We start from the raw sequence: 12,242 nt of genomic DNA, 5'->3' as shown, positions 1-12,242 counted from the left end.
GATTCCCAATACTGTGTAGTCTAGCAAGTTTGGTTGTTTAGCAAAAGGACCTTGAACCGTTTGGTTCCCATTGAAGTCCATTATATGGAGAAAAATCCTGTAATGTTTTCATCAAAAACCTTAATTTCTTTTCGACTGAAGAAAGAATGACGTGGACATCTTGGATGACATGGGGGTGAGTAAATTATCAGCAAAAGTTTTTTTAAAAGTGAACTACTCCTTTAAGAGTTTCCGAGTTAGGTGCGTGACCTTGAGAAAACATGTCAAAGGCAATGGATGCAGAGTCTGCCTAGGAAAAAACCCAATGCCGAAATCTATTTAAAATAGGCCTACATTTATTTCATACCACAAACCCATTACACTGATATATTGCTTGAGACTATACTGATATAAATATTAGTTTGTCTTTATTTCCCAATGCACATTTCTTAATATTAAGCCTATGTGTTTAATATCACTAAAAATGCAAGATATTTAAAACACAATCAAATATAAGCCTTAAGTACATCTGTAGTTGGACCTCAGCACTATTTCCGGGTAACTAAAGTGCATTAAATACAAAATTAATTGTTCCAAGATAGCAGACTTTAAGTAAAACAATTTAGTAAACCCAAAAGTACAATTTTAAGGTATTTATTTTAAGGACATAAATGTATACTTAGCATAAAATAAATGTATTTCAAATAGATTTGAGTATAGTTATTAATATGGTTGTGTGTATGTCTATACATCTGACTGAATTGTCGGAGAGTTGGGGATGTGTTGTTAAAGGAAATGTGTGGGCTTAATTGTGTTTTTTTTTTTTTTTGTAAAGAATTCAAATAAGGTAAGTGTAAGTTCTTGAGGACGTAAAGTTTAAAGAGGCGTGTCATGACAATCTGAGCGCAAATCATGGGTCGTTGATCAGAGGTTTTATCACCCAGAGTGGACGAGGACACATTTTTGAGACAATTGTATGTTCATCCACATTAGGACAAACATGGATCAAATAACAGAAAGAGTCATTTTTGATGTGAGTATTTCTAAACTCTCAATACATTTTTTTTTTTTAGAAAATTACAGTATGGTAGTAGTCTTCACTGATTTTTTTTCACATCCTGTGGAAACAAAACAAGCTCTATCTATTAGAAAATATATAATTATGAAGTGATTTGTACATTTTGAGAAAAAAAGTTTTTTAATAACAACATGATCAATTTGTTATAATTATTTTTATTGGTATTAGATACAAAATGATCAATTTACATCTCCACAATAAATATTTTCTAGATGTTTTCCTGTGAGTCATTTTATTTGTCAAAACTACTTTTTTGCTACTATTACAGTTAATTATTATTAATAATTGTATTATTAATAATTATTTCCATTTATTTTATTTTCAAATACGGAGGGAAAAAAAGGAAGTGAGACGCTTCCTTTAAATAGCTTCCTGTAAACGCCACAGGTGGATGAAAAAGCTTTGCTTTATGCAACTAAGCTTTTTTCATTGTTAAATAATAAACATATGAAAGTTGAAAAGTTATTGTGTAAACCCCCCATAACAGCAAGGTCCCATCGCTTTGGATTAAAACATTTGCTAAATGCATAAATGAAAGTCTTTGTTGTCAAGAAATGTATCAAAAACTGTGGTAATCAAATGAACGTCTAAAATTAACATTTTAACAATGCATCCAAAATAAAAGTTTGTGTTTACATAATATATGTGGGTGCACTGTGTATAATTATTTTGCATATATATAAATACACACACATGCATGTTGATTTAAGGGGAAAAAAAACATTATTTATATATAAAATATTGATATTTCTAAATAATATAAATTATATAGAAATCTATATACATGGAAATATTTCTTAAATATATACAAGCATGTGTGTGTATTTATATATATATATATATAATAACTATACATAATACACTATGTAAACACAAACTTTTATTTAATCGTTTGACAGCCCTAATAAATTGCAATTGATTAAGCAAAAAAAAAAAAAAAACTTATAAAACAAATGATTTAGACAACAAAATGAGTTTTTTGGAGGGAATCTTTAAATATTGCAACTTGCAAATCCCTTGTTGAAATTCTTGAAATGTGTATTTTAGGATCTGAATTGGGAGGATTATCTAAATATGACAGAAGGACCAGATGGAGTCGACCAGTACACCTGTGGCAACGAAAATAACCCACTGCATGTGTTTCAATCTGTGTTCCTACCCCTTGTCTATGCTGTGGTGTTTCTCCTGGGCATAACTGGAAATGGTCTCCTCTTGACAGTTCTGCTAAAACGCCGGAGAAACCTACGCATCACAGAGATCTATCTGCTACATCTGTCCCTGGCTGACCTGCTCCTCCTCTTCACGTTTCCATTCGCAATTACTCAAGGAGTGACCGGGTGGCTTTTTGGAACCTTTCTGTGCAAGCTATTGGGCCTTATTAATCGCCTCAATCTGGTGTGTGGGAGTTTGCTTCTGGCATGCATCGGCTTCGATCGCTACCTCGCCATTGTCCACGCCATCCCCAGTCTCCAGGCCCGTCGGCCCAGGACCGTTCACCTCACCTGTGCGCTGCTCTGGCTCATCTGCCTATCCGTGACCATTCCCAACGTGGTGTTCCTGTCCGTGAAGGGAGAGGAGGACAACCCCACCAGGCTCTCTTGTTCTTACAACAACCATGGCATACATGCAAACAACTGGATGCTGACCAGCCGCTTTGTCACGCACCTGCTGTGCTTCATCCTGCCTCTGGTGGTCATGGGGTACTGCTACACTTCTATAGTCATCACTCTTTGCCAAAGCCAGAGAAGTCTGGAGAAACAGGGAGCAATTCGGTTGGCCCTACTGGTGACATTGGTTTTCTGCCTGTGTTGGATGCCGTATAACATCACCATTTTCATGGATACCCTGGTGGTTTTGGGGGCTATGCCTGAGCAGGACTGCCGTGGTCAAGCCTTACGGGAACGGGCGGTGATAGTGACAGAGAGCATTGGTTTTTTCCATTGTTGTCTCAATCCAGTCCTGTACGCCTTCGTTGGGGTCCGTTTCCGAAGAGACCTCCTGAAGTTGCTAGCAAAAACCAAGTGTCTGCGTGTATGCCTGTCAGGTCTGCAAAGAAAAGGTCTTAACAGGATGTCGGTCATAGAGGCCGTTACTACCACAACAAGCAACCAATACATTTAAAAGCAGCTGAGTGTTTTTCTACTTATTGTTTTTCAAGCAAGACACCCCAGGTGAATGGGTCAAAAAAAAAATAAAAAAAAAAGATATCACCATACTTCCCCAGTTGATTGATTACATGCATAATTGCAAACATTTTTTGTATTATATGTTTTCTGAAATGTTATGTTTAAATATGCAAACAATGCATTGTCTAATTAAATATGCACTATTTTGCATACATTTGTAGAACAAAAATCTGAATATTGGATAAAACCAGGTTGAAAATTCTTGTTTCATTAATATGTGTGTGTGTGTATACATATATATATATATATATATATAGAGAGAGAGAGAGTCAAAGGTTTTTACAAAGGGGATTTTGGATATCTCTGTTTATCACTGTCAACAGCCAAAACTAAATAAATTGTCCTAAATAAACATTTTAGGAATAACATGTTGTCTAAAATCAGAAACATTTTATATGAACAAACCCCTCTGTAAAAGTCTTATAAGAATATAGATAAGAACAAAACTGTAAAGTGTGGTGTAAGTGTTACTGACATGGAGATTACTTGTTCAATGTAGGAGGAAAAACTCATTTTGGGAAAACGGCCTTTGAATATATATGCTGTTATTGAAATCAACAGACGCAAGTAGATAAAGTGCTCTAAAAGATGCAGTTAAAAGTGTATTTTGAATGTTTTCCTTCCACTAGTCTGAAAAAAACAATTTATGAAAGTCCAAAAATCCCAAAATCTCAAAATTGACAGATGCATGAAAACACTGTTTGTTTCTGTAGTGTCTCGCTTTGCCAGCTATTGAGAATGAGGAGTTGACGTCATTTTACAGTGCCCCTCCCCTTTTGATTACGTGTTTTTAGCTCGGTAGTAGAGGAGTTTCTCGCAATACCGCACTGTTTTACCATGCCTGTAAGTAACTGCTGCGTTAAAAACCGATAAAAACCCTGGTAACCAATAGCGTCACCTACCATCATGGCCGACCGGCTCAGACCCCACCCAAATAGGCACGTGACTCCTCATTCTCAATAGTATACAATTTACAGATTTACCTGAGCCAATCACTGAGACCATGACTGAAAGCACATACACTCACCTTAGGGATTATTAAGAACACCTGTTCAATTTCTCATTAATGCAATTATCTAATCAACCAATCACATGGCAGTTGCTTCAATGAATTTAGGGGTGTGGTCCTGGTCAGACAATCTCTTGAACTCCAAACTGAATGTCAAAATGGGAAAGAAAGGTGATTAAAGGTAATTTTGAGCATGGCATGGTTGTTGGTGCCAGACGGGCCGGTCTGAGTATTTCACAATCCGCTCAGTTACTGGGATTTTCAGGCGCAACCATTTCTAGGGTTTACAAAGAATGGTGTGAAAAGGGAAAAACATACAGTATGCGGCAGTCCTGTGGGCGAAAATGCCTTGTTGATGCTAGAGGTCAGAGGAGAATAGACCTTATTCAGAGCAGCGCCATGACGGGTATGAAAGTAAGGCTGTGAGGGATAGACTTGCCGTGTCTCCAATGGCATCCGCTCTAAAAAGCTGATTATCCACAGCTTACATTGTCTGGAGTTTTTTGTCAACTGAAATTTCTTGGAAAGATATTTTTCCAGTGTTTCATGAGCAGAACAATCCGAAAACACATTAAATAACAGTACAGCCCATTGAAACCATGCATGTCTATCCCTTACAGCCTCGCTTTCATTCTCATTAAAAATCAAAGGTGGCGAATAAGGCGGATGGGCCGACTGATTCAAGCTTATAGAAGAGCAACTTTGACTGAAATAACCACTCGTTACAACCGAGGTATGCAGCAAAGCATTTGTGAAGCCACAACACACACAACCTTGAGGCAGATGGGCTACAAAAGCAGAAGACCCCACTGGGTACCACTCATCTCCTCTACAAATAGGAAAAAGAGGCTAAAATTTGCAAGAGCTCATCAATATTGGACAGTTGAAGACTGGAAAAATGTTGCCTGGTCTGATGAGTCTTGATTTCTGTTGAGACATTCAGATGGTAGAGTCAGAATTTGGCGTAAACAGAATGAGAACATGGGTCCATCATGCCTCGTTACCACTGTGCAGGCTGGTGGTGGTGGTGTAACTTTAGACCCCTTAGTGACAATTGGGCATCATTTAGATGTCACGGCCTACCTGAGCATTGTTTCTGACCATGTCCATCCCTTTATGGCCACCATGTACCCATCCTCTGATGGCTACTTCCAGCAGGATAATGCCTGATGTCACAAAGCTCGAATCATTTCAAATTGGTTTCTTGAACATGACAATGAGTTGACTGTACTAAAATGGCCCCCACAGTCACCAGATCTCGACCCAATAGAGCATCTTTGGGATGTGGTGGAACGGGAGCTTCGTGTTCTGGATGTGCATCCCACAAATCTCCATCAACTGCAAGATGCTATCCTATCAATATGGGTCAATATTTCTAAGGATGCTTTCAGCACCTTGTTGAATCAATACCACGTAGAATTAAGGCAGTTTTGAAGGCAAAAGCGGGTCAAACACAGTATTAGTATGGTGTTCCTAATAATCCTTTAGGTGAGTGTATGAAATAATAAAAATGGGGACAATTTGTTAGTTAAATAATGAATTTCATTAATAAGCAAAACAGAGCATCATCCCTTACCTGCTGTAATGCTTTGCATTGTTTTGAATGGATTGTTATTGAATATGAGATTGTTCTGTAACAAATAATTGGAATTAAAAGAGTGATCTAATGGTGTCTTGATTTTTTTTTTTTTGCAATGTAATCGCCGGTCAAAATCCCCCATTATACACATCAAAAAAGGAAAACACAAAGTAGCTGAACAGATTTTTTTTTGTTCATATTTGTTATTGGATTTCTAATAAAACACAGAATACAGAACAATTGCAAACAAGCACAAATTGCATCTTATTTACAGCAACTATATATATATACTGCATATATATATTATATTTATATATAGATATTTATAAATTACCTTCCACAACAGTTTGGTAGCCAGAATGTAATTAGAACATAGAAACCCAGAGGCTTTTCTCCTTTAACCTTTGCAATCAAACACACTGATCTCAAATATACATATTTTACAAATATCTTAAAAAATGGCTTCAGATTTTACTTAACTGTAATGATAACCCTTAACAGTTGAATTTTCTCCCAATGTTATCTTCAGCATCAAGAGATTGTTACTTTAACCAAAGTTTTTAGCATTCTATTGCCACCGTTAGTCAATGGCAATAAAAACACGTCCAAATGAGAAATAGCCATTAAGAAAGAAGGTTTTTACAGTATTACAGATAAGCTATGCAGTCTAAAAGGGCATGTTGGCCATACTTCCAGGCACGTAGCCCAATGGGCTGTCCAGTGACATGCTCCGTTGTCTAAGACTCTGGGGGCCCATCATGCCAGACTGTGAATGTGGAGGTCCCATCATAGGTCCTTGAGGGGACATGAGGGCACCCTGCTGGCCAAAGTGCTCCCCAGGGAGAGCCATGCCCCGTTGCTTAGCCTGCATCATCATCAGGTTCTGCTGGGCCATAAGATTGTGAGGGTGCTGCTGTGGAGACAGCATGCCACGGGGAGGGTGGGACGGGTGTTGTAAGAGGTTATTGGCCATCATGGCCTGCTGTTGCTGATGGTGGTGTTGTTGCTGAAGCTGCTGTTGTGGAGACATGCCTGTCCTGCCCATCATGTGCCCTGGGTGGCATATGGGCCCCATCCCACCTCCTGATCCCATGCCCCTGGAGCCAATCTGAGGCATGCCCATACCTGGGCGCATCCCACAATGTGAGTGTGAAGGGTGTAGGGGCAACTGTTGCTCAGCCATCATATTCTGTAGGTTAGCAATATGGGGGTTGGAGGAGGGGATGTTGCTGTGGGGAGGTCCAGATGAGGAGAGCTGTTTGAGCAGTTGAGCAGAAGAAGCCTGTGGAGGCGGTTGGCCCTGGTGAGGATTTTGCTGCGGATGGGACATGGCTTCACTCTTGGGGAAGTACTGCAGGGTGCTGCTGGGCTTGTCCGCAGGAATGATACGGGAAAGATCAAACTCAGGAATGCCTGTATGCGAGGGCCTGATGACCTCACTTAGGTCTGGACCATCCCCCATGGACATTGATGTAAAAGTGTCTGGTTGGTGGGGAGGCCGCTGGTGAGACATGCCTTTACTTAGGAGATGCATCTGTTGGGGTGGTAAGACCTCATCAGGACGCTGGGGGTACTGCTGCCCCATACCCCCAATAGGGGAGTGAAGTGGTCCCTGCATACGAGGGAATCCTCCCATCTGGTTTTGGGGGTGCATTGGGGAAACATTACAGGGCCCTATTCCATCTGGAGGTCCACCTCCCATAATTGCTGAGGTCATTCCTGGTATTCCCATAGGGTTAGGGGATGGGAGCATAGGTCCTGTGGGATCATGGGATAGCTGCGGGCCTCCTTGGAGAACCATTCCCATAGGACTTTGCGGACCACTGTGAGGTCCCATTGAACCCTGCGAGGAGAGGAGCATCTGTGTAGACTGGTGATTTCCCATGTTGCCTACTGAAAAAGTGATAACATGTAATGATTTTAAAATTGGAAAAGGTAAAATAATATAACTGGGCATCAAACATTTATTATAGTTAAATATCCATTATCCACTGAGTTCTGGATTCTAAAACAGGTGATCAAATGTAATATCTGTACCTGACATGTTGATTCCAGGTAGGAGGGGTCTATCGGGTAGCATCTCATCATCTGATGTAGCGATTGTTTTGATGGCGTCATGGTAGAGTGGAGTGGAGCTGGGCATGGCATACTTTGACATTTGAGACATTATAAGGGATAGAGGATTCTGGGAGGGAGGGGCATCTGGTGAAGATGTGAAAGGCATGCTAGGATTGATAGAGTTGGTAGGCTGACTGATGGGGGTTGAGTTGGAACTCCTAGGTGGCAGGGACATACCTAATGTAAACAAACAAATGGAGGAAGACATGTAAATCATGTAAAAAAAAAGCATAAATATGTGCAGCAATATGACTTGACTTTGCCACATGACTTTGTGTGTTTCCAATCTTTGTTATCACATGTGCTTACAAAGAATTGAGTCTCACTCCACAATGGTATTGTGCCTGATGAAGATCTGGTTGGTTGAAAAATTGCACTGTTTGGTAAATAAACTCTTTGGAGCTGCAGTTTCAGTGTGTGGACATCTATTTTCTTTGTTAATTCATTGCTGTTTTGTTATCTTGCACCTGAGCCCGATTTGGTTTTCGTTTTTGATGTGCACACATTTTTTATTTTTTTTTTATCATTTTGATTCATATTTCTAAGAACATTTTTTTACCTGTATCAGTGGAGCTGCTCCCTCCATTGCCTGTGACCTTGACACTAGGAGGCCCTCCAGGGCTAGGCATAGCAGTCTTGGGTGAGGCAGTCCAGCCAGGTGAAGCAACAGGCATGGTTGGAGATTTAAGGTGTCCAGGGGAGCCAGATGGTGAGCGAAGACCAAGAGAAGGGCCTATTACCTGGGGGGACTTGATAGAGGTGGAAGAGGGTGTTCCAGCCCCAGAGGCTGCTGGTAGAGGAGGGTGAGATGGGCCACTCTGTGGTAACTGGCTGGGTGATTTCAGGCCTGCTGCAGAGGGTGAAGGCATGAGGGGTGATGGCTCCTGGCTAAGAGAAGGCGATTTAAGCTGGTGAGATGGCGGTATAGCTGGGGAACCCATTGGGTTGACACTAATGGGCAGGTCAGGAGGGTGTCGGGCACCAAGGTCTGTACCCCTTGAGCCAGAGTTTATGGGAATGTGACTAAGTCTTGAGGTGCTGCTCATGTGGGGAGGACCTGGCTGGTCTGGTCCAAACATATCAGAGCATGGCTGCTGCATGTATAAGCCATCACCTTGACTACCAGGAAAGGAGCTCTGATTGGGGTATTGAAGAGGTCCATCTTGCCCAGGGATCATTCCTTTGTTAGAACTACCCCGGCCATTCTGTGAAGCCCTAATGCGGGAAATGTCTTCAGGGTTCAACATCTCTCCAAGCTGTCCGCCAATTCCAGGACCTCCCCTCAGCTTCTGAGCCAACAACTGCTGCTGCTGTGGATTCATATTCATGCCCATATTTATATTGAGGTTACCCCCTAAAGGAGAGTCAACTATGTCTCTCATTGTGGGGCCACCATCACTGCCTACTCCACCAATAGGAGAGCCCATTATAGTCCGAGATCCAGGAAAGTCCATTGGATCGCTACGGGAGGGTGGGCCTCCTCCCATTCCGGGATTGGGAAAGCCTGGTCCCCCAGAGTTATCTATCATCCTAGGGCCTCCAAGCCCTGCCTGCTGCTGCTGCTGTCTGGATATTTGCTGCATGTCTAATCTATGGAGTCTGCGGAACATCTCTTCCCTTGTCATAGGGCGGTCCAAATCACCTTGAAAGTGCTGGGGAGGTCCCCCAGGACCCCCTGGAGGATAGCACCCATGGAACGGGCCTCCACCACCCATGTTTGGAGGCATTTCCTCTAACCAACCCATACCTGGCCTTGGAGGTCTCTGAGGCCCCAACCCCTCAATACCTAGAACTCCTCCAGGGCTTTCTGTGTAAACACCCCCACCTGAAGGACCTCGCATCTGTCCAAGAAACCTTGGCCCTCGAGGACCTTCCTGATGCATGTCCATTATACGTGAATTCCCTCCCATTCCACCCCCCACCATTGGCCCTGGCCCCCACTGTTGATCAACAGGTTTACTGTGATATGGTGGTGGGGGGCCCCTCATTAGCATCGGAGGTCCCCCAGGCATGCCCATTTCTGGGATCATGCGGAAATGCTGGGGATGTTGGTGGGGGTTAATCTCATGTTGCCGCCTTTTCTCCTGGTAGTACTCTTCTTGTAGCTTCCTCCAAGCTAGCTGCTCTGGTGTTACACCCTCAGGTCCAAGAAGGGGCCCCATGTCTAACCCTGAGGGTGAGGAGAGGTGGTGGGAATGTGGTGGCATACTATGGTGTGGGCCCATCAGCGAGTCATCCAATCCAGGCCCACCAAGATTTTGTGTCTGTGAGATGATGGACTGTAATGGCTCCTCATACTTTTTCATTACACTGACATGGGGCATACTAGCATTGTTGCTATGGCAAACACCAGCATTCCCTCCACCATTATCACCATCTTCTAAACCCCTACCCCCATCATTACTATTATTGTTGTTGACATTCGTGCCATTAGGATTGCCATTAGGACCTCTTGGTTCTTCATGGCCAGCACCGGCTCCACTACGGAGAAGCAACCTCTCAATGTCTCGAAGAGTCTGCAAAGAGCGTTCACGATGTTCCAGCTGCTCCTTAGAGAGCCCATCTGTGTTTCCTGGCCCTCCACGTTGGGCTAGTTCACTCTGACGGAGTACAGATAAAGCAGAGGGACTTGAGGAAGGAGACACACTTGCACCATGGTGGGGAATTGTACCTGGTCTGTCCACTCCTTCTGTAACCCCTGCAGACTGTGGACCTGAACTTCCTGGGCCCAGTGAATGAACCGCAGAGCGACTGTTGCTGCTTGATGTTCCCCCACCTCTGTGGGTTTGGGCTGGCTCACTGTCTGGATGGCCTGTGGAAGAAGGAGTGCTGGTGCCAGGAAGGTGTCCTCCCACAACTCCACCAACGGAAACTGGCCGGGGTGTACCACTTTGGGATTTGGGTGTGCCAATGGGTGGACTGTGACTAGAGCTGATCTCTGTTAGGTTGGGGAGTTTTCCAACACCAGTAGACTGCTTAGACAAAAAAAAAAAAAAAAAAGAAGAAGCAGGATATGAAAGAAGGACAGAGGTGCTGTTAATGCCATCATTAGTTTCAGCTTAATAAATCTCAAAAGACTTCAACTCTACTGTTTCTCATCAAAACAGAAACAGGAACAAAGATGAGCATTGTGATTTAAATAGCCATTTAAACAAATACAATGTCTCATGCCTTGTAGCACCTGCAAGTGTAGGTGTTATGATACATTTTTTTCCACTCTACTTTGCATTTTAAGAGCATATACATATGGGCAATGATTACAAACATAAACAAAACCATACAGCCTAATCATTTCATAATCTAACACTATATGTCTATATATAAATACAGACCTGGTCCAGCTTAGTACGAGGGACATTCTGCTGATGATACAAGAGGATAGAGTCTGTATGACCATGCATCACTGCTTCTGCAGCACTGCGGAAAAATAAAATAGTTTGTTGAACAAGAACAATTGTTTCCTATTATTTTCATGTGACAATTGCTTGTAAAAGCACACTCCTACATCCGTCACAAGAGTGTGGTTGAAAACTATCTGATACGTTAATACGTGCAAATAAGCTCCTTTGTTGTGGCTTTCTCAAACATTTATGGCTTAAGCATGACAATATATGGTAAATATCCCATTTGTTTTATTTAGGACAGAAAAAAAAGCAGTCATACTGACCTGTTGGCTAGGCTGGTGGTGAAGACATACACTACTTGCTGAGGGGGTCGAGGATGCAGATCGGTGCGGATACTGGGTCCATGGCCAGAACCTAATCCTGGACCTCCTGGATCATTTACATGGCCTGTGGCCGATGAAACAGAGTGGCCCTGACTGGGACACATAACATGCTCACCTGAGGATAGAAGAAAGATAAAAAAAAAAAGAAAAGGTGTTTGAGTGAAAAACTATTTATAATGACAATTAATCTTGATCCAATAAGTATTTAAACGTTTTATATAGGTCAGGTCACCTGATGTCAAAATGACAGTCTTATAGACAAAAATCACAAACAATGATAGCAGTTATTCATATGACAAATAATTAACTCTGCAAACAACTGAGTCACTTGTAAATGTCCGTGTCTAACCATCTTTTTAAGAGAAGGTAAGAAGCAATAATAGTTCTTATTTATGAAATAAATATAAATTAATATTTATTTAATTATGAATAATATCAGAATATTGTCTGATACAAGTGATTTTATAGTTTTGTAGCACTCATTTTTATAGTTAAATAATAAATATTATAGCTCTAGCTGTTTTTATAATGAAAATATGATGCTTGTGATTGCTAATTATTACACA

The 12,242-nt window shown here is 41.7% G+C and overlaps 2 protein-coding genes across 5 annotated transcripts in view; one reads left to right on the top strand and one right to left on the bottom strand.

Moving 5' to 3' along the window:
• The first annotated feature begins 871 nt into the window (after window positions 1–871).
• Window positions 872–5,680, top strand: cxcr5 (C-X-C motif chemokine receptor 5). The gene is made up of 2 exons (XM_039647358.2): window positions 872–1,012; window positions 2,105–5,680. The coding sequence occupies exons 1-2, from the start codon at window positions 956–958 to the stop codon at window positions 3,176–3,178; spliced, it is 1,131 nt and encodes a 376-aa protein (XP_039503292.1). The 5' UTR covers window positions 872–955; the 3' UTR covers window positions 3,179–5,680.
• An 804-nt stretch (window positions 5,681–6,484) lies between these two features.
• Window positions 6,485–12,242, bottom strand: part of bcl9l (bcl9 like) — a 57,856-nt gene continuing 52,098 nt past the window's right edge. For 2 of the 4 annotated variants that reach the window (XM_039647523.2, XM_039647525.2), the window contains exons 5-9: window positions 11,617–11,791; window positions 11,282–11,366; window positions 8,509–10,924; window positions 7,869–8,126; window positions 6,485–7,724 (exon numbers count right to left, since the gene is read on the bottom strand). In XM_039647523.2, the coding sequence (XP_039503457.2) occupies window positions 6,499–7,724; window positions 7,869–8,126; window positions 8,509–10,924; window positions 11,282–11,366; window positions 11,617–11,791 (4,160 nt within the window). In that variant the 3' untranslated portion in view covers window positions 6,485–6,498. The remainder of the gene's footprint in view (window positions 7,725–7,868; window positions 8,127–8,508; window positions 10,925–11,281; window positions 11,367–11,616; window positions 11,792–12,242) is intronic. The other 2 variants (XM_039647526.2, XM_039647524.2) reach the window with 2 other exon arrangements.

This window comes from Pimephales promelas, chromosome 10, assembly GCF_988280905.1.
Source record: "Pimephales promelas chromosome 10, fPimPro1.hap1.1, whole genome shotgun sequence".
NCBI classification, from domain to species: domain Eukaryota; kingdom Metazoa; phylum Chordata; class Actinopteri; order Cypriniformes; family Leuciscidae; genus Pimephales; species Pimephales promelas.
Note: the sequence above shows the minus strand (reverse complement) of the source record. Positions and strands in the feature narration are given on the sequence as shown.